This window comes from Neltuma alba, unplaced genomic scaffold, assembly GCF_004799145.2.
Source record: "Neltuma alba isolate B1F8T4 unplaced genomic scaffold, ASM479914v2 tig00011419_pilon, whole genome shotgun sequence".
NCBI classification, from domain to species: domain Eukaryota; kingdom Viridiplantae; phylum Streptophyta; class Magnoliopsida; order Fabales; family Fabaceae; genus Neltuma; species Neltuma alba.
The window spans coordinates 549,698-576,942 of NW_021636103.1; the positions used below are offsets into that span (position 1 = coordinate 549,698).

The 27,245-nt window shown below is 35.7% G+C and overlaps 3 protein-coding genes across 4 annotated transcripts; 1 reads left to right on the top strand and 2 right to left on the bottom strand.

Annotated features, from left to right (window-relative positions):
- Nucleotides 1-1,827: 1,827 nt before the first annotated feature.
- Nucleotides 1,828-7,218, top strand: LOC114713136 (mitogen-activated protein kinase kinase 2-like). Its single transcript, XM_028897725.1, has 9 exons — nt 1,828-2,139; nt 2,251-2,335; nt 3,195-3,329; nt 4,355-4,579; nt 4,674-4,856; nt 4,956-5,185; nt 5,731-5,776; nt 5,882-5,981; nt 6,721-7,218. The coding sequence occupies exons 1-8, from the start codon at nt 2,063-2,065 to the stop codon at nt 5,969-5,971; spliced, it is 1,071 nt and encodes a 356-aa protein (XP_028753558.1). The 5' UTR covers nt 1,828-2,062; the 3' UTR covers nt 5,972-5,981; nt 6,721-7,218.
- Nucleotides 7,219-7,254: 36 nt separating this feature from the next.
- LOC114713135 (protein phosphatase 2C 50) lies at nt 7,255-11,116 on the bottom strand. Its single transcript, XM_028897724.1, has 4 exons — nt 9,917-11,116; nt 9,186-9,527; nt 8,807-8,912; nt 7,255-8,372 (listed from the first exon to the last, which is right to left on the bottom strand). The coding sequence occupies exons 1-4, from the start codon at nt 10,703-10,705 to the stop codon at nt 8,041-8,043; spliced, it is 1,569 nt and encodes a 522-aa protein (XP_028753557.1). The 5' UTR covers nt 10,706-11,116; the 3' UTR covers nt 7,255-8,040.
- Nucleotides 11,117-16,244: 5,128 nt separating this feature from the next.
- Nucleotides 16,245-27,112, bottom strand: LOC114713134 (uncharacterized). Of its 2 annotated transcripts, XM_028897722.1 has the most exons (16): nt 26,977-27,106; nt 26,374-26,534; nt 24,512-25,046; nt 24,159-24,435; nt 23,308-23,606; nt 21,695-21,874; nt 20,711-21,469; nt 20,473-20,567; nt 20,322-20,381; nt 20,154-20,242; nt 18,522-19,112; nt 18,260-18,334; nt 18,008-18,078; nt 17,864-17,921; nt 17,524-17,782; nt 16,245-17,319 (listed from the first exon to the last, which is right to left on the bottom strand). In XM_028897722.1, exons 3-16 carry the CDS (start codon nt 24,922-24,924, stop codon nt 16,619-16,621), a joined length of 3,927 nt encoding a protein of 1,308 aa, XP_028753555.1. In that variant the 5' UTR covers nt 24,925-25,046; nt 26,374-26,534; nt 26,977-27,106; the 3' UTR covers nt 16,245-16,618. The 2 variants fall into 2 exon arrangements, with proteins under 2 accessions (XP_028753555.1, XP_028753554.1); XM_028897721.1 differs by lacking the exon at nt 26,374-26,534 and having other exon boundaries at nt 21,695-21,875; nt 23,306-23,606; nt 26,977-27,112.
- Nucleotides 27,113-27,245: the final 133 nt, after the last annotated feature.

A 27,245-nucleotide genomic window follows, 5' to 3' on the forward strand; every position in this document is an offset into this window, starting at 1 on the left:
TGATCCCTAAGCTACCAGCTTTCTTCTCTTGAATAATGTGTTTCCAAGCTAACAAGTGGAGTTTCTCAGTATTATCTTTTTCATTCCAAAGAAAATTTTTGCTCATTTTCTCTAGGTCCTTGATCAGTTGTTTTGGTAACAGCATGGTTTGCATGTGATAGGAGGGTAGGGCAGATGGAATTGCCTTAATAAGTGTAGCTCTATCAACTAGATTCAGAAAGTTTCTTTTCCATCCTACAAGCTTCTAGTGGGTCTTTTCCAAAATTGGAGCAAAAAGAACATAGGAGGGTCTTTTATGTATGAGAGGAATTCCCAAGTACTTTCCCAGGTCGCCTGTTCATCCTACTCCCATCCTCTAATTCAAATCCAAAGCCCTAGATATATGAACATTCTGTGAGAAGCATATTTTTGTTTTTGCCCTATTCATCATCTGCCTCGAAAACTAACAGAATTTACTCACACATTCGTTCATCACATCCACCTGATAAGAGGAGGCCTTTCTCCAAAAAGCACCAAACCATCTACAAAAAATAAATGATAGACGAGGACCTTGCGAGCATTAACTATTAACTACTTTAACTAACATCAAATTAGTTAATTAGATTTTAATTAAGAATCAGAAGAGCATTTTGTTAAGCAGAATTGAAAGTTGTTGGGTTGGCACTTGGAATTAAATAAAATCGGAATAGTTTTAAAAAATGATGAATTTTTTGGCTAAATGCTTAAAAAAATTATATTAAAAAAAAAAAGAAACTGACCCTATCAGAAAATCTAATATTTTCAGACTACATTACAGTTTTATGATATTGTTTTATTGAAAATTTTACATACATTGTGACGTTATTATGTTGACAATTAAATTTATTACATATACTGTATGTATGTAATAAATTTTTATTTAATTATTAATATTACCAGTCAACCATGAAACGATTTCTTCCGTTTCATGTCTAATCCGAGTTTTTTAAATGTTATAACAAACAAGCAATCCATGTCTTCCTTTTGCCTCGAGCTTCTTTTTTGGACGGTTCGTCAACTGCCTTTTTTCCAAAACACGTGCTTCTGCCACTTTTTAATTTTTTATTATTTGCTTCCGTTTTCTTTTTGTTACTTTAATTTCTCATTAAATAGCGCATCACTCGCCTACCTACCTACCTTCCAGCTAAAAAACATCTTATAATAATATGATTGATCTGCAAGGGAATATCCTTATATTATTCTCATTGGATTATCAATTTTTATTAAGAACTTCTAGATTAGTCTTCTTCTGATTGCATACAATACATATTCAGAAATTTGACAATTTATTTTTTAAATATTTCATGCAAAATTCACTAAATCAACCATGTTATTCGTACTTGTAAATCTGGCAACAAATCATTGCGTTATTTATGAATTACACCATAATTTGAGATACTGAGAGATTACAGTGTTAGATATAATTCAGAAAAAGTAACATTAAGGTGATATCTTCATAAGCTAGATGCTTAACTTCATCATCTTCTTACGGTATGATCTTCATGCATTATACAGAGTCTGAAAGTTTTATAACTCATAAAAAAAACTAAAGATACTGTAACTTTGTTAAGTCTTTATTTACTTGAATCGCCTTGGTCAATATATATATGTATATGTAGTTGGCAATAAATATATATAGATATAGGTACACACGCAGTTGAATTGAAATTCTTGTGCAGTATAGTGAGTGTGGAGTGAAGTGATGAAGGAGGAGGAGAAAAATGAGGTCAAACGCGCTGGTAAGAAAGCGAGTAGTCTGAAAAGTCAGCCAAAGTCTCTCTCTTCTTTTTTCCAGGTCGTCAATGGTGACTGCTCTTTCACTAACCAATCGCGTATCAGAATTTTAGTATCACAATCCTCTGTGATGAACATCTTATTTTTTCAACTTAAAATACTGGTCCATTCATAAATAGTTGCATCACATGAGTATATATAAATCATCTTGATTTCCTGCATTCTGTACTACTCTCTTTCCATCGCCGCCGAAGTCTTTGCCATTGGTGAAGGCACAAAGCTGGCGAAACGCATCAGAAAACCCGTGATCATGAATAAAGGAAGCTTAGGTCCAAATCTCAAACTCACAGTCCCTGCATCTGATCAAGTTTCTTTCGCCAAGTTCCTGTAAGTCTTTCTTTGGGTGTGTGATTGTTTCTATTCGCGAAAGAATGTGTTCGTATTGTTTTGAATTTGTCGGATTGGAGTGATCAGTACGTAATTGTGTGAATATGGTAGAACTGAGAGCGGGACCTTCCAAGATGGGGATCTTCTGGTCAACAAGTATGGCGTTCGAATTATCTCTCACAATGAAGTTGAAGCTGTAAGATATTTCTCTCCACTTGCCCCTCTTCCTCTTTCATTCTTACTTTTATTTTATTTGATTTTATGGATTTATTTTTTTATTCGGATTACTCACGTGTTTGTTTCTTTTGCTGCATTTCTATATGCTGAAATGTTGAGGGACTCCTTAAATTTGTAGTTTCCTTATTTTGAATTCCAAAAACCAGATGGGAATTATTTATTTGTAAAGGGAAAGGCAGTGAGTCATATAGAGGATGTATCCTTTTATGTTCCATATGTCAATGTGCTCATTAGAGTGTTCGGTTTTTTCTGGGAGGCAGGGGAGGTCGGGTGAATTTTGCATGGTTTCATAGCTTTTGCAGTTGTTTGGAACTCGGAAATGTTGATGAACATAATCCTTTATCAATTTTCTAGTTTTATTCATTCTGTCTTTGACGTGGTGGATAAGCTGCATGCTTACGAAGTGAAAGCTTGAGCTCAGTAGACATCATGCAGTAGAGGAGCAACCATGCACTTTCACTTTTATGCCAGTGTTTCCATTTATTTTCTCGCCAGACTTGGGGCAGTGAATAATGATTTGAATTCAATCATTGAACACTTTCTTTGCGAGCATTTTTGTGTGAATTGTCACTAGTCAGAACCTATAGAACACACACACACTCCACCTGTTTTTCATTTGTCATATTAGTTTTAACGAACTAACCTGTGTATCTTAGCAAACTGTAGAATTAGATGAAGGGAAACCATCAATTTACCACCATATGTTAAAATATCTCCCGTGCGAACTTATATTTGGTGGAAATCTTTAATCTAACAGATCTTCATGCTGTCCGATTTTTTTGCCCCTTATGGATTAACATCTTTGCTATTAATATCAGCCACCCCCTATCAGGCCAATAGACAACCAGTTAAGTCTGGAAGACCTAGACGCAATCAAAGTGGTTGGAAAAGGAAGCGGAGGTACAGTGCAATTGGTGCAACACAAATGGACTAATCAGTTTTTTGCATTAAAGGTACGCTTGCTGGCTGCCGTGTATAACCTTGCTGGAAATTTCATCTTCTGTTCTCTACTCTTTCATAGTTTGTGGTTAGTTGTTCCCTTTATCTTCGAATTTTCTTCCAAGTAACATTATTTCAAAGGTTATTTAATTCTCATCCTTCATGCCCCCCCCCCCAAAAAAAAATATTCACTCTAATTTCCTCAGCCTGCTTCAGTTAGTGTGATGTTTAAAACTTGTTTCCTCCCTGCAATTTCAGTGTAATAAAAGAGCACTTACCTTGAGTTTTAGAATATGACGTTTATCTTGACAGCGTACTATTCATATGGAAAACGCTTGTTTATTTTTAGTGATAACTTGTTGCAGTACATTCATGTTCCTCATGTCAGACACGTCTTTCTTTACGCATGATTAAATCTTTTGATGTCTCTGAACATGATTGAGATGCAAACCTATTTCCTGGAAACTTCTCAATCTTAATCAATCATTCGGTGGAATAAGTTTAGCTTATCATTCCAGGATATCTATGAGAAGCTCTTCCTTCTTTTTCAAGGAAAATGTACCCATTCATTTCTTTAAATTTCTTTCGTGAGTATTAATTGGATGCATTTATTAGTTTTGAAAGTAGAGCAACATAGGAATAATGAATATCATGTTGTTCTTTCTGTTTCTGACATTCATAAACTATTAATCTTTATTTGCCTGTATAGCTTATTTATCTAGTTTATTAGCGTGAATTATTCCTTCCTGAGTAAACTGATTATCATCAACTTGAACCCATAACAGCATATCACAATCCATTCATAAGTTAACCTATGGACATATCATATAAGGTTTGTGCACGCATGCCGATGTGAGTTTCTACTTAAATTTGTAAAGTGATGTGACTAATGCTAGTCCATATTTATGGATTTATAAAATTTCAACACATTATTCTAATTTAGGTCCCTCATTTTATGAAAGTTTTCCTATTATCTGATTTGTTGACCATCTCAGTCATTACTTTATTCATTATTTTTTATTGTGTCTCCTCCATTTAGGTAATTCAAATGAATATTGACGAGTCTACGCGCAAGCAGATAGCACAGGAGCTGAAAATTAATCAATCAGCTCAGTGTCCCTATGTTGTTGTCTGTTACCAGTCCTTCTACGAAAATGGTGTAATATCAATCGTCTTAGAGTATATGGATGGAGGGTCTCTGGAAGATTTTCTGAAGAAAGTGAAATCAATTCCAGAGCCACACCTTGCTGCCATTTGCAAGCAGGTGAGGAGTAAAGATAATATTTCAGTTTTACACATATAGTTATTTTACTGAATATCAAATAAGACCTGTGTTTTTTTTCCCCCTTTCAATGTAGGTGCTGAAGGGTTTAACGTATCTTCACCATGAAAAACATATTATTCACAGGGACTTAAAGCCTTCCAATTTGTTGATAAATCACAGAGGGGAAGTAAAGATCACTGACTTTGGCGTCAGTGCAATCATGGAAAGTACATCTGGTCAGGCTAACACTTTCATTGGAACACGCATCTATATGTCTGTGAGTAAATTATTGATGTTTATATATCATTTTCCTCCGATCATATTGTGATACTGCTAGTTCTTGGATATGACTTTGTTCATTCTGCTTGATTTACAGCCTGAGAGAATCGATGGATTCCAGCGTGGCTACAACTACAAATGTGACATATGGAGTTTGGGACTAATATTGCTCGAGTGTGCTACAGGGAGGTTTCCATATAAACCGCCTGATCAAGGGGAAAGATGGGAAAATGTTTTTCAGCTTATTGAATCTGTCGTTGAAGCTCCTCCTCCCTCTGCTCCACCTGATCAATTTTCTCCAGAGTTCTGCTCATTCATATCAGCATGGTAAGTATAGAGTTTCCTTGTATAAAATCTCTAGAATCTTGACGTGCTAAAACTACGGAAACCCCTCTCCGGGGGAAGGAGATGCTTTAAAATACTAGAAGCTTCTTAGCTATCTCCTGAAATTAGATGGAATGATTGATTGTCCTTTAACTTTGAAGTAAAACAAGTAGATAGATGCAAGGCTATGGTCAAATATTTTATTTTCGAGAAAAACATCATTTGGGTCTCTGACAAATTGATGATTAATAAAACTCAAGGCAGAGTTATATTGATGATTTTTCTTTTTCTCTTCTTATAAATTTTTGGATTCAGTTATTGTAATTTTTTTTTCCCAAGGAATGAATTGATGGAACATGCATTTTTCAGGACTTGGTAGTTTAGATTTTAACATAATCTATCTTTCATGACTTCATGGAACCAGTCTATTTTTCAATTTAAAACATGATGCCTTACCTTTTTTTTCCCCCCTTCCTTTTCATAAAAGTTCCTTCGCTGGGTGCTTATTTGGTTCCTGATTCTCATTTTTCTATATCCTATATGTTCAGTTTGCAGAAAAATCCGAAGAATAGATTGTCAGCTCAAGAACTTTTGGTATGTGTAAATCTCATTTATTGGTATACCCTGTATTAAAGATAATGTATAGAACTTTGCTCTATTCAATTGCCATTCTAATATAGCATCTAATTTGAAACCCAGAGACATCCATTTATCAATATGTATGAGGACCTGGATGTGGATCTTTCAGCTTACTTCTCCACCGCAGGATCTCCGCTTGCTACTTTATAAAACTTACTAGGTGTGTTTTACCTTTAATCCTAACCTGTGTTCTGACTTGATGGTAAATGCATGTTCTTTTTGCTTTAAGTATAAATTATACTGTTGAATGTAGTGCCATTTTATAATTACTACCTCACATAGCGCTGACTTAGTCTTCCAAGTTGAACTACACCTGATGTCTTGGGCTTGATCACTCCTCCTTCCTAAATCATGCACTTTCTATGTAAACTATATAAGCCCTGCTTAGGCTCTAAAACATTATATGGCCACATGAATCTTCAATTGAAAAAGGCTATTGTGTTGGAAGCTAGCTGTATTAGGTTGCTTGGGAGGAAGAGACATTCTTTGTGGAACCAATATCGTCCATTTACTCATTGGGTTTTGACAATTGGATCCTTTCTATTGCATTTGGTGTGAGACAGTAGTATAAAAGAAATATGTTCACAAAAAAAAAAAAAAGAAGTATGATTGATTTTATGTGAAATTCACACCCCTCCATCTTTCGCTATATATATGTGTATTTACTTATTTGAATATATTTGATATAGATTGATTGGTGCTGATATTTTTTCATAAACGAAATGACCGGTATGAAGGATTGATCTAGTTTGTATGCAACTTTTCCCTGCTAAATATTTCTGGATAACCTGAGTGTCTTCGAAAAACTGATATAGCTTTACACTGGAAGTCATTGCACCCTATGGTAGCAGACGCACAGCCTGTTATATTAACTGTACTTTCAACTCCTTTCTGTGTAGAATCACTGCCCGTCTGCAGATTAGAGTCACAGAAACAAGCTTCTAGGATTGGTTTATGAAAGTGACTTTGAGTGATTGAAATTCCAGATTTTGTCGGGAGATTCTTGTGGATGCAAGTGCCATGAGATCTGCGATGATTGGCAATTCACGTAGACTCTCAATGCTGTCGTTTAGAATTAGGGCCCACTTTGAAGAAAAAGTTGTGGAATTATATGATTGTAATGAAAGTTATAACTGGTACATGCCTTGTATACAGATTATATGGGTTACTGTACAATATTATAAGACATGGAAAATTTTGTCAGGCTGTTGCAGAGGCATGTTTCAGTTTACATTTGGAGGTTTTTGAAATTGTTATTCCATAGAAACTAGTTTTCCAAGTTCAATTCGAGATTATGTGCTCCATCAAGTGACAGTTGGGATGTTCTTCTGTTAATTGTGGTTGTATTTGAAACGATTAAGCCTTGTTAATGCAATGTACAATGCATGTTTTGATCATTTGGGCTTCTAATTGACTTTCATTATTAATAATTGTTTTTGAGGAAAGAAATAAATTTAATATTCTGATGTAGACAATGTTTCCCACTGCAAATCTGTACACAATACATAGGTGACTTAGCCCTGGTATAAAAATGAGGGGCTAGATATGCTACCAACTAATGTAGACAATATTTCCCTGGAAAAAAAAAAGAAAAGAATAAACTAAACATGAATAGACATTGAAGAATGTCAAACACATATTTGAACAGTTATATGAAAAGAACTCTCAAGAAATTGAGTGCTTTCTGTTTCCATTATAAGATATACTTTGAGATTCTCATTCTGGAAGTCCTTTACCGTTGGACTTGTATCATTCTTTGGAGAGCTCCTAAAGTCAGATGATATAATGCAAATTATCTTGGCAAAGATACAAATCCAATAGTAAAATAAGATTGATCTCTTTGAAGGTATTACTTTCAATAGCAACACCCTTTTTAATCAGAAATATGAGAATCTCCAGGCTAGTTTGGCATAAATGGGAATAGGAAAGGAAAGGAGAATGAGAAAGCTCTCTCCCATAAATATAAGAAGCTTTTGTCAAACTTAATACAACTAAAAATACTTTCTATCATCTTTTCCCTTTCCTCAAATCCCATTTTCATATGCCAAACACAGCCATAAAGTAAATCTAACAATGAAAATCCTCAACCTCTTTCAGAAGAGGAACTCTTCATATCCCACGTTTTTAATGCAGGATCCATTTCTGCCATAGTTCTATGTATTCATTTTTAGTTTGTTCTACTTATTCATCATCTTCTAAGAGATGATAGGTAGATATGTTTATGCCTTTGTCTTAAATTTTCTTTGTGCCTTCAAGTCTACCACAATAACAGATATGTTATCTTTACTTCCCCTTTGAAGGGCAAGTCTGGATAGATACTCTGCAGCAAACTGAGCTGCAGGATCTTGTTCAGCAGATCCTTTGTTGTTGCCATTGGCATACTTTTTGTGCCAAAGAAGAATCCTGTTTCTTGCAGCCTGGCAGGCTTCTTCATTTGTCATGACATCCCATAGACCATCACTGGCTATAATAAGGCACTCGTCATTTTTCTCTCTAAGGATAAACTCTATTTCTGGTTCAGGAATTATCCATGGTTTCAAATATCTGTCACCTGGCGCAGAGGAAGCAAATTTGAACTAAATCTAAATGAGTCAAATGAAAGCCAATAGAAACAAGGCGCAGGAAGAAAAACCCTTTAATTCCCTTGATCTTTAATTTAATCCCTTAACCCAAACAAGTATCACACATACGCCAAATACAATTCAGAATACAAACGCAAACCCTAACAAGTGACAAAACTTGAAACAATCATGTTTGATTTGAAAACTCGTGTTATGCCTATGCTCCACCATTCCTTAATCAATCCAAATATTTTAAGAAGTGGATCATGACAAGTAATTTTTCTTCTGAGTAACAAGTCTGCAGTAACAAGCAAGCACATGATATCAAATCTAAAGAATAACAAGCACGTAGTTGTAGAAACTCTCTTGCGTTATACTGGATAATACAAACTCGAGAGTTTAAAAAGGTGCCGTAAAAGCATACCTATGGACCTTGACACTGCCAAAACCCCTAGAACTCTGTACCCATTCCACTGTATAATCCTTCCTCCTGCAGCTTCTATTCTTGCCCACTCATCATCCCTATTTGGCTGCAAACCATATAAAAGGGAAATTAATCAGACAATGTCAGCTTCAAGTGCAAGTCCTACAAAAATTGAGAAAGGCACCATGTGTCCATTAGGTATTATACAAGAGAATATCTCATAATTACATTTAATCACTCTTTTCTCTCTATCTTTCTTCGAATGCATTATCCTTATCATTTGTGAGTATAGAGGATTCAAATTGAACAATATTTGTATCAGGGAAATTCACACTGTTAATTTCTTAAATATCTGTAAATGTATAAAGTTGTGTCCTACTTTGTGGTCAGTAGACAATGGAATGGCTTCTTTTCCGCGACACAAGACTGCTCTTGAATCCCCACAATTTGCCACTATTATGTGGGTTTGACTTAAAATGGCTACCACTGCAGTAGAACCAACAGTTTCAGGAGCAAGAGGTTCAGAGCTAGGCTTAGATCCATGATTGTTATCTTCATTATTAGCTTCACTTTTTCCGTCAACTTCATCATCAACTTTCTGGAAACACTTGCAGAATGCTTTCCTCCAGTGCTCCTGCCAGTTGTCTCCCAAGCTTGTTCTGGCAGCATCTAGCTCCTCAATCAACACTGAATGGAGACGTTCCCGACAGTAGTTAGCAACCTGTGAATCCAAGAATTTCCTCTCAATTAGCGTAGACCTAGCCCATGTTTATCCGTTACTCAGCCTCTAATGATGATATCCTAAATCAGGTTTTGTTTAGCCTACTCTTGTCCAATAATACAGGGGAATCTATTGGACTTTGAGTCAAACATGGATTTCGGTCTAAGTAAACATATGCAGAAAAGAATACAAGAATTCCATTCTTTTGTGTCATTCTCTTTCATGAATGCAAGGTATATTATTCTGAAGATCTCAATTCCTTAAACCCGGTCAACCTGGGCTTTTATAGTCTTTTTCTTAATCCCAAAAGAATACCATCAGTTAAATGAATTAACTTCTGTAAACCAGACTTTTGGTATCATTTAAAAACAGTAAATATTAAGGCGTACCTGGCATCCCCCATGTCCATCATAGACACCAAAAAAGTGGGCTTCTGAGTATCTTGGGTTTTCAGTCACATGGTTTTCCATTAGCATCTGTGAAGGAACTTGCAAGAATTGAGGCTCAACTGCAATAGCATCTTCCATCTCATCTCTCCTTCCACAGATTGATGAAAATCCCCAAAGGGCCCCACTATTCATTTCTAATCCATTCGGGTGGCTCCTGCATATTTTCTCCTCTGACATCGCAAGAAGCGAATCTGATGGTTTAGAATCACACCCATCTGATCCGCTGCCATCATAAATCTCAATATCCACTTCAACAGAGACCACTTTCTGCACTGGCTTTAGTGCTATATGTTCTTCAACCTCGATGGTACTAATTGGTGGATCAATCTCAGAACAATTAGTTCTTAAAGTTGAAGATTGGTCCCCTGCAACAATTTGAGAGCTTGAATCATTTGGACAATGAAAATCATCATCGTCGCTTTTCTGATTGTTGGTTTCATTCCCAATCCATCTTCTGTGACGTTCAATAGTCAAATCTGACACAAGAGCATCTCCAACTTGATTCTCCTTTTTTTCTGCAGATACAGTAATCTGATGTTGTGAACTTAAACCCCTTTGATTTTCACAATCCCCCATTGCAGGATTCAAAATCAAAGCTGCTGTATTAGCCATAAGCTTCAACCCAGATATCTCCATGTGGGTTGTTACTGATGACTCCTGAGTCAACTTCCCAAGTGTAAATGGCACTGCAACAGTAGAGGATATTTCCTCCATAGCCTTGCTTTGCATTGTAGCAATAGCTTTTATCCTCTCACTCCTTCTAGGATTCTATATAATCTGCCAGCTTTTACCTACTTTTTCTCCATCCTTTTTCACAAGCCTCTTTTATAGAACATGGTTTCATTCCGACAAAGAAACAGACACCTAGACGGCAAGAAATTACAGTAGGAGCTTATAACAAAAAACCCATTTAAAATTTCGTTATTTAAGCATCTAAGTTCAAAAAACTATTGTTGACACAGCGAAGCTAGATGCTAGAAATAGAAAACCTATAGATTTCTATTTTGAAATTCGACCAGCCAAACAATGATGAACAAGTGAAGCTCCCAAAATCTGACACTTCCACCTCCTTACCAAACCTCTTATTTCTGAAATGGCAAAGGCAAAAGATGACTCAAGAGCTGAATTATTTAAAAAAGAAAGGTTGACATATGCAAATGGGAGTAATGAGGAAGAAAAATTGTGCAAGAAACCTGCAAAAGAATAAAAACAAGAAGAAAAAGTTCCCTCCATGTGAGGCAACCTCCATCAACCATTGAAAACTTCACTAAGGTTCTCCATTGAATTACTTCCATGTGTCAAGTGCAAGTGAGGTCACCACCCCCTTTGATAACGACATTTTGAGCTTAAAAAGATTTTTTCTTTCTAATGGAGAAGTTGGTCTGATGAGTTGTTTATTGCCGATTTTTATAAGGTCATGTAAAAGATTGGAGCTTTAATATAAATTTTTTATAAGTTATTCACATACACGTAAATCTCAAGAATATTTAAATAACAAAAGAAAAGATCAAACTTTGGCATAACGAAATCATCGAAACAAACAATAATATTATTGTTCGTGTCAACCCTCACCGCCCACAGGCCAGTGAGGCTAATTACGCCTAACATTCTTTTTTTAATTCAAAGATATTAATCTTTCAAGTTAATCGCTTTGGGAGCTGGAGAATCATGTAGTCTTGAGTTCGTACCTTATTGAAAGAATAGACCATTTAAAAATTGTCATTTAATTTGTTTTTTAAGTAAGTGGAGGAAAGCATCAAATTTAAGTTCATTTAAAACTTATAATACAATTTACCTAAAATTATTAGTAATTTTCATAATACGCACACAATTTGGTTGCATATTTTGAAGTTTTATTATACAATTTTCTGAAATAGAAAGAAGTTAAATTCATTCTAAAGAAATTCTATAATTTTTACTTTAGAAATTTCCCATTCCTTTCAATTGTAAGTATAGGATGTTAATTTTGATGTAAATTATCTAGGCGAAATTTAGATAATCCAAATTTTATTTTTTTTAATTATGATTTTTTATTTTCATAAAAATAAACCAAATTTCAACACATTTTTTTTATTGTCAACAAAAAAAAAATACATATTTTATTTTAAAAATATTACTCCCTCCGTTCCTTATTATAAGAGACGAATAACCGATTTACGTTGATAAAAAAACAGTTAAAATTAGTTAAGAACAATCAATGTGTAAAAAGTATAATTTTTTTTCCAAAACTGCCCTCATTAATAAGGAGAGAGAGCATGAGAGAGAACAATTAAATTATTAAAAGAAAAAAAAGTGGTAGGGAGAGAGAGTGTGAGTTGGAGACAATAAATATGGGTAAAATAGGAAATCAACAAAAAAAAGTAGAGACAACTTTTAAGTGTCTCTTATATATAGGAACATGTCATAAGCATCAAATGTCTCTTATAATAAGGAACGGAGGGAGTATCATTTAATTTTATAAACTAACATGAAAAAATAGGATATATGGTCATATATAATTAAAGAACTTCACATATTTAAATATTTTTCAAGATAATAATAATTCTAATGTTCAGATAATAATAACCATTATTAAAAAATAAGTACTACTCGTTGCATAAATTATTACATCAAATAGAGAGGTGACAGTTGGCGCGAATGACAACTACACTTTTGGGTTTGGTGCTAATCAATCACTGTTCCTCATCGCCACGTGTGCCCTTAATCGGATCCTCACCCGCCGACCGTATCTCCTTTGCCTTTTACTTATTATGTTCTTGAAAATATTATAAGTGCCAATATGGTATCAATCCATGACACGTGGATATCCCAGGGTCCAGAATATTCTAAAACTTTTATGGAGCTAAATTTTCCACATACAATAATTGCGGGTGACAATCATAGCATAGTTAATATTATTATTGACTGATTTTGCTTGTATTTAATTTTGCCTATTAACATAGAAGTCTTCAAAATAAATATTTCACTATGATCTTTCTCATTCTTGATATTTGAATTTAGTACTTTTTTTTTTTTAAGTTTTCACTCAACCAAACTATCAAACAAACACTTTCTTGCACAATTTAATACGACAAATTCCTGAAATTAATTCTTTCATTTAGTCAAAAATTGCAAGTTTATTTCTTCATACCTTATAAATCTTCCTTTTTAGTATTTAGTGTTGATTAAAATATTTGGGCATCTGTTATGGGTGCTTGTCATACAAGATTAGTTCCTTTTAGTGACCCGTTGTACACCCAAAAAAGAAAAAAAATTTGGGCACTTGTTAAATTTTGTCACAATAATTAAGTTTATATTAATTGAATTATTTACATGTTTTTACAAATTAATATAACAGAGAGGTATATAACGACATTGACAATATAATAGCATGAATGAAGCATCCAAGATCCTGGACACCTAACTTTTAACCCCCCATGTTGACTTTAAACAAACAATATATACTTTTTCGATGAAATAAACAAACAGTATATATGAACAAGTTGAATCATATAAACAATTCTCTGAAAACCTTCGGTCATCTGTAAATAATCCCTAAATTTCAAAATCAACAACTATGCTCTGAAACTTTCCCCGAACTAAGTTTTTTTTTTTGGTATGGCTATTTGATTGGATCAGCATTATCAGGCCCAATTGGATACAGCTTTTAAAAGGATGTTTTCAGTTTTCTGCGTGCACATGAAAAAAAAAAAGTCATGTGCCCAAAAATAAAAAAGAATTCAAACTCAAGAACTCGTGCTCATAGCTTAGGCAGCCAAAACCTTTTTCCCCATCACCAATGCCTCTTGGTAAAAAAGTTAATTCTTAAACAACTCATATGAACAAGTTGAATCATGACGGTTAAACAACTTATTTAAAACTTTCGAAAATTAATTCTTAAACTTATATGAACAAGTTGAATCATGTGACTATGAAACAATTCTTTTAAAACTTCCGACCATCAATAATCAATAAATAATCCCTAAATTTCAAATCAGCAACTATGTTCTTAAACTTTCCTAACCTAACAAATATGTTTCTCGACACAAAATCAATTCATCTGTCACATCAAAGTCAATCCTCTCATAAACCAACTCGAACTAGGAGATTTCTGCGCCGCACATAATGAAATGGAATATACCAAACAAAATGATTAAGCAAAAGCATATACAGTCAACATGTAAATTTTGCAGCCAATTGTATGACAACTTGTAGAACATACTTGATCAATATTAGAAGCAACCATTGAACTTTTTTTTTTTTTTCCTGAAAAAAATTTCCTTACGGTTCATGTTTTATCACTCATCAATCAGAGGCAAGGGATGCAAATATGAACCAGAAATACATTTTTTCACACCTCAAAGGAGACATCAAATTAAATTAACAAAGGAGAAATGTCATTGCTAAATGCATTGGTGCATTCATGACTTTGTCCAACAATCGGACAATGTTTGTTTCCAAAACAAACTTTTTCATTAAATAATGTTCAAAGAATCAAAGGGCTCAACATGAATATCCCAAAAAATTGTTCGATGCTAATGGTAGTTGATGATTGAGCTGCGAAAACCTATTGTAATGCTCAGGGAACTCATGCACTCATAAACATTACAATATTGGAAACGCTTTGATAGAAAGAATTGAGGGTTTTGAGGTTCGGGTAATTCAGATAACATGCCAAAGCTGCTGAAATGAAAACCAGAAACCTCGTCATTTGTCCATTTCACAGGCCAAATCAGCTTGAAAAGCAAGCTGTTCGGTGATATTCTGAGGACTTCAGGCTAAAAACAGATCCACATACCTCGTACTGAAATTTCATTGTACGGCAATACATGCACCAACGAGTTCTGAAACCATGCAAAAATCACTTGAATTCGCAAGTGTTAAGCACTGACTTGCTTAATATTTCTAAAATCCCAAAACTTACCTCAATGCAGTTTTTCCAAATACGAGCATGTAAAGTATAGAAGATATTTACTGGGTCACGGGATAGAAAATTAACTTGCAGCCTAATGTAAAGGCAAATGGACGCCATCGGAAATCTGACCTTGATCTTTTTTTTTTAAAAAAAAGAAAATGGAGGGACAGACACTAATGGTCTGATGTTACAACTGAGATCAAACTCACAACCTTCTACTTGTCAGAAAGTTTCTATAACACTAGGCCAAGAGGCCATTGGCGACTTTGATAATTGTCAATGATGTAGATCAGCTTGCAGGCAAGACTGTGCAACTATCATTCCATATATGTTATGTAATTCTGTTTATAGGAAGCTTTCATGCATTCAAAAACCATCAATACACAACAACTCATACTTAAGGCATGTCTGAAATGAAAAGCAGAGTTTTTTGGGAGTCAGAGGTCTACAGCGATTATATCAAACTACTCGACAGGTCAGTTCATCATTTTAATTCAATACAAGCCATTCATGCAGTGGACAAATCATTTGATGGGACCACAGTTTTAAAACATAAATAATCACATACAATAACAGCACCAATAGTCTATAAAACAACCAACCAATCTTGAATTCGCATAGAATTTCAACAAAAGGCAGGCTTAAGGAAGTAAATCAATAGTACAAGCTACATGTTCCACAGGAATTTTAACACAAAATCATAGCATTGTCTATCTCCTGAGGACATAACATATACAAACTCCAAGGGAAAAAGATGATCAAAAGAAAACATTCTTTAAGTTATAAGAGAGATGCAAGTAAGACAGACCTGCAATAATCCAAAGCTTAACTCCATGCATGAAAGGAATCTGCAACTCGATGGTTTCCAGAGAAAGACTTTGATGCGTATTCAGTTTCTCAGACCTTGTAAAATCATTGGAGATTTGTCCCAAACAAAATGTTCCTGCAATTGTCAGACAAAAGAATTCGTCCAACAGAAGAATAGCTTAAGTCAAAACGAACTAAAAGAATATGAGATGTTCCTGCAACCAGGTATGAGCTTTTCTGTACAGATTATATTACAAGCTCAGGTTATATTGTAATTCTGATTCCCTTCAAATGGTTTCACTACATCAGATTGTTACATACATCTGAAGTAGAAAAACCAAGGCAGCAGATTGACAAAGTGTGAAGAGCATTATCTGATGTAACATAGTCACACAGATCATTCCTCATCCCCCAGAGATAATCTGGATAAACTTCTGGATGTAACTCCTGCAGTGAACAGCTTTCAATTGCACTATGAGGGACACGTGTCCTGCAAAATACAAAAGACTTTTTCTGGAGGCTTTGGGTTTTTTTTTTTTGGGGGGGGGGGGGAAGTGGATAGCCAGGTTTTATTTCAGCAAATGAAAAGGTGATTTTATTAGAAATATTAAATGTATGTACAAGAGGCCTTGTTCTCTGATTCGTAAGAGCTACAAACAGGACAGTGTTTGCTAGGATATAATCGCTAGGGATACTAACTTGAACTTTGAACAAAAAGATCTTTACAGTGGAAGTCACAAACTTTAACACGAGCAAAATCTGAAACAGCTGGAAAAGTCACTCAAGCAACTTGGGGAGGAGTCTTCTACCAAAGAATCTATATAACTTAATTGTGGACAGGATAGCCATAAAACCATCCCATGTAACTAGTCGTTTCTTAAAATTACTTTGTTTCCTTTGTCATTTGGTATAATGAACAGGACTATACAAAGAGAGCAGCTTCAAACCCTTATATTCAAGTCTGCAAGGTCATCCATTGGAATTTCAAGGCCCACAAAATCCTCATCTTGTAATCCATCTTCATCTATATTAAACCATGAACTAAGATCCTCCTGGCCTTGGCCACCAAGATCATCACCAAGTACATCCATTCCAGGCAACTGAAGATGGGACAAATCAATTGGCTCAGGATCATCCATTACACCCATACCATATTCATCTTTTTCCTTGGCATTTCTATCTGACGTTTCATTCAACTTTGAAACGGAAGGCAATGCTGGTTGTGATTGCTCTGATAGCTTGCCAACAAGACCATTGACAGAAACAGAATGTTGAGTTGCTTTCTGCTTGGGCTTTGTTTTAGATTTCCTTTCTCCCTTGGCACTGGATAGTGCTGGTCTACCAACTTTGGTAGATCCATTTCGTACATCCCTGCTGTGTCCTTTTCCATCTCTGTCTCTCTCACTCCTCTTTCCTTTTGCACTGATTGATAGAGAATTTCCAATGCCCGGTGGGGTAATTGAAGTAATCGTAGAACCACCAACATCATCAAGCGGCAATTCCCTCTTCTTCACCCTGTTCGACCAGAGATCTTCCTTCCCACTTGTTTGTTCAGATGTATTAAGTGCATCTGATGAATTGAAATCATGATTATCCATGTTCTGACTAAATTGTGAAGGGCTCTGTTGTGAACCAATTGAAGCTGCAGAAAGAGAAAGACGTTAGAATAAGATATTGACCTCTACGCAGGCAAGAAAGAAAACAAGATATAACAACGGACAGGACCAAAAATAGCATATAAAAGTAAAGCTATCAGAGCAGGCAGCCTAAAATGGTCACAACAGACTCTCCTTGATAGAAGAAACAATTTTCTTAGAGCATCCAATCCAAAAGACAATGAAGACACCTGTTCTTGCTTCCAGAGAAAGGGAAGGGTATAGTCTTGAGAGTTCACCCTCCCTGCCATCTACTTGTTGAACAGTACTGAACTGGGAAGATGCAGCAAGGAACATATCCATGAATAAAGGCTCGCTAAAGCAGCTTTTCCCTGTATCTTCAAATTGATGGCATCGTTCCAAAGTTCGTTTAACAAATGCCAATGCTGCTTGCTTCGCCATTTTGTTACTTGAACTTTTCCCGCTTGAGGTACCGGGACCCCGACATGCCTGCAAAACAAAGATGTCCATCTACTCAGCCACAAGACCTAATTTCAATATATAGAGAGCAGTGAATGTCAAAGACATTACCGTGTACTTCTCATAAGCCATGACAACAAGTTTGTCCAGAGCATTCTGTTCAAATTCCCTGTTATACACAATATTATATTTCCACTCAGAGCAAGACCCAAACATTAAATCAAATAATCAGCATATAATTGGCTGTGCAATTACTTCTTTTGAAGTTCTTTTGTCACTGAGGCAGACTTCATTAATCTGTCCAGCAAGCATTTCTTCTTGGACACCTATAATATAAGAAAGCAAATCTAAATTATTTACATAGAAAAATTAACTTCTCTGAATTTGGAATATTTATTAATCAACTATCTCCAATTCTACAACTAATTTATGTATTTAAATAAAGTTGGGAAACAATTGTGAAAAATTAACGACACGTCACCATTACCAAAAAAGGACAGTTAGTACCTGTCCTTCGTAATTCTCCTCTAACTTAGCAATGTCCCCACAAATGCCTTCATCATCTTTCTGTGACATGTCAGGCTTGAAAAAGAAAAGGAAATCAATATCATAATAATGATTATGTAACAAACTTCTCACAGAAGTACGGAGCAAATCAGAATCCCACACTTTAGCAGAATCTGATATGTGATATAGTGATTATCAACAGGATCACATGACAGAACAATGAAAAGAGAAACAGATGAGTCAATAGGGAAAGTAAGTTTACCACTGGTTCTGGGAAAACCCCAATGCTTTGAAGCTCTAAAAGAAGCCTTTCATTCATATCAAGGTTGTCATATTGCAATTCTGAACAGGTCAAACTAGGAAGTAAAGCTTTGTCCTGAAGTGAACCATTTGTAGAATTACCAAAGCTTGCATTCAACCCAGATGTTGGAATAGGAGCCATATTGCATTCGGTCTCATCATATTCTGGCTTCCCAGTCTTCCTATGACCATTATAAGCAGAATGGCAAGAAAAATGAGCATCTGCCCTTGAGTGATGATCCAAACTGCTCAGTTCCAACTCCCCATCTGGCTCATATTCAGATTCATAAGCATCAAAACTGAAATCTTCACTTCCACTGCCAAAATCCTCCTCTGAGATAAGAGCGGCCATAACCCTTTGACAGAGGGGAATTACATTATGATCTACTTTAGCAAGCTGTAATTGTTCTGGAACAACTCCAGCATTACTTTGAATGCCAAGTCCAACATCTCTTTCACCACCAATCAATGCAAAACCATTAACAAATGCTTCACAGCCATCAATATTTGAAGAAACTGGAGTTGGCACTGGTGCACTAGATTCATGATTTTCCTGGCGAACAAATGAAGTATTAAAATTAAAAAATAAGAAAACAAAGAAGAAAGTTCTTCTGTTGAGTTTCTCTCAAAATTTTTAGACATTTTAGATCAATTCAACTATGCTTTAATCATTTATATGTGCTAAACGAAAAAAAAAAAATAGTGGAATATCAGTGTTGCCGTGCTGTACGAGTCACGTGGCAAAACTGATGCCTTCAGCTTGCTTTAACATTTACAATTTTTTCGCACTGCGTATTTTGTTTCAGTAATTTTACTACAGCAGTTGGTGCTTCAGGATGATTAGTACTAAGATCTGTTTTCAGTTTGAGAGCCCATGTTTGTGTGGAAAAAGACTTGCCAAACTGTGCAGCTCATGTTTCCATTCCAGACGCCACTCTTTCTCTTTAACAAAGAAGAAGAAAACAGAGAGGCAATTATATCCACATTTGACTATGATTTTGTTCAATTTTTATCACAAACTATTATAGAACATGTTTAAAAATTAAGCAGAATATATCACAGTAAACATCAGTCCTGCATGCAGCATCAGAATATAAGATTTTTTTTCAATAAAACAAAAAGAAATCCAACGTCGGACAAAAAAAAATATAAAAATCAACTAAAGATCACCGTTTATGACATGACATTAAGGAAAATTCTCATTTTGAATCACTAGCAAAAAAACAGCCAAAAAAAGTTATGAACAGATCTGCAATCACCAGAAGAATAAACAATCATCCAGAGGTATAATAGTTATGATGTCATTACATCATGCAATTGAACTAAAACAAACCTTATTACCCAGGATGGGGGGATCAGATATCATGTTCCTCTTCAATAAAAACTTATGCATAAAATAGTTTATAGGTTAAAATCATGTCACTGCAAATATCAGAACCGCTGCTCAATTGTGCTTTTTCAAAAGCCCATGGCTTAGTTATGTGTGACAAGGACCATACTGAACACATACCAAATCATACAACAAATGTTGCAAAGAATGATAGCAATACCAACAGGTTCGTCACTCAGAAACATTCAAAACAGAAATCAGTACCTTTTGCTTCCAATAAGTGATATCTTCCTCAGATATCCAACCAAAGAAAGGTTCCATCTGCCTCCAGAATGGACTTGAAAAGGCACGAGCTGCAGCAACAACAAAATCCTCCATCAGAGAAAACATTTAGGCTATCAAATAAAAATGATATTCTAGAACCATCCATACCAGAGTTAATAACACCATTTGCAGCAGCCAACAGCTCTTCATGCCCATCATCTGAACCAACTAAATCAATGAAAGAAAAAGTCAATTGTGAAGTAGAAGCATTATTAAGAGGTTTATTCAATTATTCTTTCAGAAGAGCTTTCACTAGTACCAAGAAAATCTGCTGCTGTGTTAATAGCAACATGTTTTTGACGTGTGTATGCCTTACGATCTGAAAGTTTCCTGGTCGGGGGACGGCCTGCCTTGCTGCATAATTTTTTTAAAATATAAAAGCTTGTAAGACTTTAATCCGCATGTTCAAATAATTCCATAAAAAGCACAGAAGCAGATAGTTGCCAAATCAGCAAACAAGTTTACATTTACAGATAACCAGATAAGAAGCTTCTGACCTTTCACTCTTCTCAAAGCCTAGTCTTGCACTTCGAAGTTGTTTTGCTGTTCCCACATTTCCAAGTTTTTCAGATGTAATAGGCATCAGAGATCCTGTGGAAGTAAAACCCCTCCCTGTCCTCCCTTGTCTCCGAACACCATCAACATGTTCTTCCCCAGACACAAGCTTGTTTTTTCTTGTTGACAGGACCAAGTTAGAAACCTTTTGAACACCTTGTCCAGGTTTTTGATCTATTTCATCAGATTTCCAGCCTTTATCTTTTGATTTGATCTCAGCTACCCCAGACTCTTCACTTTCAGATAAGGCAGCAGCTGAAGATAAAGGATCACCTTTTAATTTAATTTGCTGGGGAGAATTGCCAGCTAAACGCCTGGCAAATCCCAACCCAAGGTCATTACCAGCCACATCAGATCCTGTATCCAAAGCAGGAGAATCATCATTACTAGAAACAATGGGCATGAAATTTGTCCGTCTGGCAGTGCGGGAGTTCTTTTGTGGTCTCTGTGCAGCCCAGTGGGCTACAGGTGGAGAAGATGACCGCGCTGATGCCACACGTTTGCGATTGCTCAGGCTGACACCAGCAGGGGGCTTGGTGGTACAATGAGACAACTCCCAATCATTAGATACAGCTGCTTTAGGGACAGCTGGAGACAGTTTGGGGGCAACCCCTGAGCCTGATCGTGGAGCCCGAATAGAAGTATGCATTTTCGTATTTGAGGTGGGGCTAGCTGAATTAAACTCATCACGAACAGTTGTCCTAGGCATTGCATGGAATTTAGAGATTAATAATAGAATATGTCACAAAGATCAATGGATACCTTGCAAGGCGCACATATGGAAACATAAGAAAGCAACAACTACACCAAAACAAGAAAATATAGAAAGCAACATGAAAAAGAAACCTGAATGCCGCGGTTAAAAGCATTTTCTTCCCAAAAGCATTGATCATGGAAAAAAGTAGTGATTCATATTTTGCACTTACTTGTTAACAGCTCTGAAGTTAAGCCTTTCTTTGTCAGAATTAATAGGACGATCCCGCCTATCATTAATGAGAGAACTATTATCTTGGTCATTTCTAGGAGTAGAGGCACGTAAACCCAGTCCAGTCTGTTGAGAGGTGCCATCTGATTTTCCAGCTCCCACAGTTCCATTTGAAACTCCCCTATACAAAGCCCCACAGATACATTATAATCCCAGCCTTGATCATTTAAAAATAATAACTGGAATCAAGAAACTCTAACATGATATCTTTTACTGAGGAGTCAAAGTTATGAACCTCAAATCTACATATAACCTACCTAGCAAAGTCCCCCACAACAATATTTGCTTTTCACAGTATTTGAAGAGAAGCTTTTCACGTTTTCTAGTGTGAGTAGGAAACTCCTTAGAGTTGTCTCCTTTATATCATTTCATTAATTACCATCCATAATTGGATTCTAACCACAAGAGGCAGAAAGTTCAACCAATCACTAATCACAGTAGTACAATAATCCTGTATGGAACAGGAAAATCTTAAACTGTCTAATACTTCCTTGATTTGGCCTTATTTTTATCTAGCATTAGCTTAACATAGCACCAGTGACAGTTTTAAATTGAACTGGAAGATGGTGCAACCTTGAACTTATGTTAGCAAAATACAACAGAAATTCACAGTAAGGCATACTTGTACGCGAACACGTAGAATATAATCATAATAAAAGCAATAAAAATCCATAATCATATTTGCTTAGCCCCATTACAATAAAAGCAATACTCAGGCCTCCCTAACACTTTAAGATTGAACCAAGCATTGATCTGTTTTCGTTTTAGTTCCAAAAACAAAATGATCCCTGTAAGATATTACAGAATCATTTTATTATTACATTAGACATTAGCAAGTAAACATAAAAGTGATGGACTAGATTTTCCTTTATATGGGACTCACTGTCTTCTCAGAACATCAGGTTGCTAGCCTTTTCTTCTTAAAAGATTCATGGACCATTTATTGATTCATTGATTACTAACTACTACTTTATATATGGTGACATAGAAACTGATATGAACTACTTATCGTTCCATGTGAGTGTAACTGCATATGGACCAAAAATATCAAACAACAGAGTCAACAGTTATGTGCCAAAATGCAACTCCTGCACATCCTTAAACATATGATCAAATGAAAATATCACCAGCAAAAGTAAAGTATTTTATTACAATTCATAAAATGATACAAGGAAAACAAAGGTAAGAATCAGGAAGTAGCACAACTTCAACAGGACCCATACAGTAATACCATACATAAATCCATCCATGCATACATACAATGTATATGTACTATGTGTATATAATAAACCCCACACACACAAATTTCTTGCCCTAGAATCTGCATTAAAAGGTGTGGCTGTGGAGATCACAACTTAAAATTAATATCTAACAATTATAATAAATCATGATTTAAACCATCAATCAGCAATACATCCTCTTACATTGTTCTCGCTCTATTCTTAAGGAACAGAACAAAAACCAATATGAATATGATAATTGAAGTGCTTGTCAAAATAATACCACGCTAGTTACCGAGTAAAGAAAAAATACATATATTCAATGCATTCATACCTAAAAGAATGGGAATCGTTACTCAATTTAGACCGAGTATCAGCAACAAGTCGCTGTTGTATTCCCTGTTTAGATTCCTGGAAAGCATCAATAGGTTTAGTCAATGCTGCACTAGGAGAACCATCAGGTTTGATGCAGGAACGCTTCTTCTTCATTCTTGACTTTTCCCAGCCATCTCCTCCAAGAGGTAGAGTTCGTTCCTCAGCCTGAGCAGCACTGCTACTCGCAAGCCGTAGCATGTCCTTATCTCTATCTACAGTCCCAGATGGCCTGACAAGAGAACTAGTCCGCACATCCATCTACATTCAAAAAAGAAAAAAATGTTAAGTTTTCCCCACAGGCTCTAGGCATACTGAATTAGTTTTGAAGCTATTTCATAATATCAGGAAAACTACAAACAGTTATTATTAGATCATGAAGACTGAAAAGCATAGTCTTCAATTTATTTCGGATTTCATCACAACAGTGAGAAAGGCATAACAGAAATTTAAGGTTCATGAAACAAATTCCTAGAGTGTTATGCAAAATTTAATAATTGTATTTAAACTACATAAATAGATGCACAATTAAAAAATAAAAGACTACATCCCCACCAGAAAAACAGGGCAAAAGTTCTAACACAACTCTAGAAAAGGAAAATAACATAGAACAGAGATATGGAGAGCAGTATAAAAGGAGCACGGCTTCAAACATGCCACTCAGAAGTGTACATTAATTATATGTTACAATCACGCAGTACTTGCTTGAAATAGTAAGAAACTGGAGAAGCAAAAAAATCAGACACTAATAGGAATGAAATTATAAGTTTGGGAAGCCAGCAAACATGCAACTGCAAAATCCAAGATACTTACCCTTACATCAACCAAAGAAGTTCGAGTGCGCTTGCTTGGAACAAGATTCTTGGTCCTCTCTTCTGTCTTTTGCTGCTCAAGTTCATAACCACCAGTGACAGCATGACCTTGAACTCCAGCCTTACCTCCACTTGGTCCCAAGACTGATCGATCACTTAACATGACACTAGAACGATCATTAGAAAAGCATTCTGATCGAGATCTCTTCTTTGAAGGGATACTTGGGAAAACTTTGTTGAACACAGATAAGGCTTCATTAAAGGTCTTTATACGTTGCCTGTCAAATAACAAAATGTCATTAAACAGCCTTATTTTACTATAAGTTTGCAACTAGTAAGATATTAAAAAAATACCTAGCCTTCACCAAGCCTTCAGATAATCCACCCTTTACTCGCTTTATTTCTTCTGGGACTGGGGTGGCCACTAGTTTGCCTTTGGAGGAACCAGGTGAAGATTCATCAGGTGGAAGCCCAAGAGCAACATTGACATGTCGTTTGAGATCCACTTGACGATTAGACTTATGCTCTGCAGCTACCAACTTTGGATCGAATCGCAAATGTTTAAAGAAGCTTGTCACATCCCCTTGTGTCACTGAAGAACTGCTTCGTGACATGTTAGGCAGAGATGATAGAATTGGATTTTCCATGCTTTCACGAAAGCTACCTGATCTATCTAATGAAGCAGCTATCTGGGATCCACGCTGCCCAGTGTACAATGGTCTATCAGGACTACTAGAAGATACATCAAACTTACTAGATGTTGCCATTGCACTAGTTTCCACACATCCTTTGAGACAAGAATCCAGAGCAAAGAGTAGTGCATGTCCAAGATATATTACTATGGCACATAAAGTGCAAATCTAAAGCGCCGAACAATCAGGCAACACACCTGAAAGGATTAAATTCATACCATAAATTAAAATTAACCTCCATACACTGAGACACAGAAAAGTAATTCTTTCAAATATAAAGAGAAAATGTATTGTTAAGACAGAGTAGAAAATTCATCCGCATGGTTAATAAGAATGATACTTTAAGTCCCATCCTCTCTCCTATAAGAAAAGGCATGATTTAATCAGCATGCATGCCAATTATACCACAAGAAAAGATTATCAAAACAATCAAAGAACACACAAAAATTTATATACTTAGAGATGTTAAAAAAAAACTACAATTACAGTACCACCATTATCATAAGTCATAACAGGTTTTCAAGATGGATGACGAAAATATGAGGTGAAGATTACAATTAAAAGGAACCCCGAGTCTTTGTAAAGTATAGTTATGACGGTAATCTGCTTAATAAATCTTTCATTTAAAAAAATATTATCATTTCATATATATCATCCCATCCTGCTCTTTGTAACCATATCCAATTCTGACATCAGCAAGTTGTCATATTCCGCACACATATGCACCCTCAACCAAAAAAAAAAATCAACCTCAATATCTAGAATAAAATTTTATTTGAACAAAATTGAACATCACAGCTGATGATGCGATAAAACTTCACACCACATCAAACTCTTTAAATGACTTCAACAATCTCGTTGACAGTTGGTGCTGCCACATACTTCTTAAATATGCAAAAACTTGTTTGTTCTCCCCCGCTTTTCTTTAGAGAGGAAAAAAAAAGGTCAAATTAAATGATGCTGTATATTTCCCCGTACTTCAAATGGCAAAAATCTACCACCGTGCACCCTTTTGCTATAGATGCAGATATCTTTCAAAACTGAAGAAAATTAAATTAAGAACAATTGCGATTAACACCTGTGGGCACCAACATGTGAGAATGAGGGAAAAAAGGTGTCTCCGTAAGCAAGTGAAAAAATTTTGACAATCCTACGCGACTCAACATGGTGCTCTGTTGATGCATTGCAAGCAAGCTCGTCTCACAGAAGTCACAAAGGTTGCATTTTAGTATTTCATCAAACACCAAGATGATATACAGATTTGTAAATAGAAATAACTGCTCAAACATGAATCAAGGCAAAATCCATGTTATTATGACTAGAAAATACCCTGAAGATTCATGAATGACATACTATGTGCAAACTGCAGAATGCAATAACTTAAACCCTCTCCACTTAAAAAATCAACCTTATCCTATAAATCAGACAGGAAATCATGACAACTTAACATAACACTATCAGAATTTTCAAACAAGAAAATGCAAATAATTATCGTTTCTTCATATAATTATTTCTAAATGTAACATTGATATTTGATAGTAATCCCACGATACCAATTGAATAATACTTTCTCCATGCGTCATCCAGTTACATCAGATGCACAGCGCAGCTAATATCCTTCCTCCTGTCCCATCCAACCCGTCTTCCCTTGCTCTTAAGCTCACTTACTTAGTTCAAATCATCATCTGCTCGTATTAGGCAATGACACCAAGGTTAAAAATTCTCATACAACCTAAACCCCGAGCAGTTTTTCCCCTCACATATATGTGAAAATTATTGCAAGTAGAATTATCATAAAAAGCAAAAGAAAATTAAATATGAATCTATCAACAATATAAGTTCGGTTGCATATGGTCTAGCTACTTCATGCATGCAGATACGCCCTCTCCTCTCTTGCTTTCATCACCGTTTAATAAGTACGGTCAATTAATTTTTTTAGCCAAAAAAAAAAGACACATAGCAAATGAAATCCTAGGGTTTGAATCAACCTTAAACCACGAAGAGAAATCACAAACTGCGTTCCTCAACTAGGAAAGAATCACAAATCCAAGAAACAAAACCCTAGAAGTTAAATCAACAAAACCGAAAGAAAAGGAAAGCAAATCAAAATTGAACGGCAAAATCTACCTTCAATCTCGCAATGATGAACGAAAGAGCTATAAATTTTGCTTCAGCAACGAGAATTCCCTCACCAGAAGAATTGCAGAGGTCGCTTCTTGGAATTGGATATTGTGAGCAGTTGCCTGAGTTGGAGCTCCAAATCGTACGAAGCCATGGAGGACGAGGAGTCCGGTGTTTTGATCGGCAATGAATTGGACCATTATAAAATTACCCCTGTGCCCATGCGGCTTTGGCTTTTGAATAATCAAGATGAGCATTTTTCGAGGGGTATTATC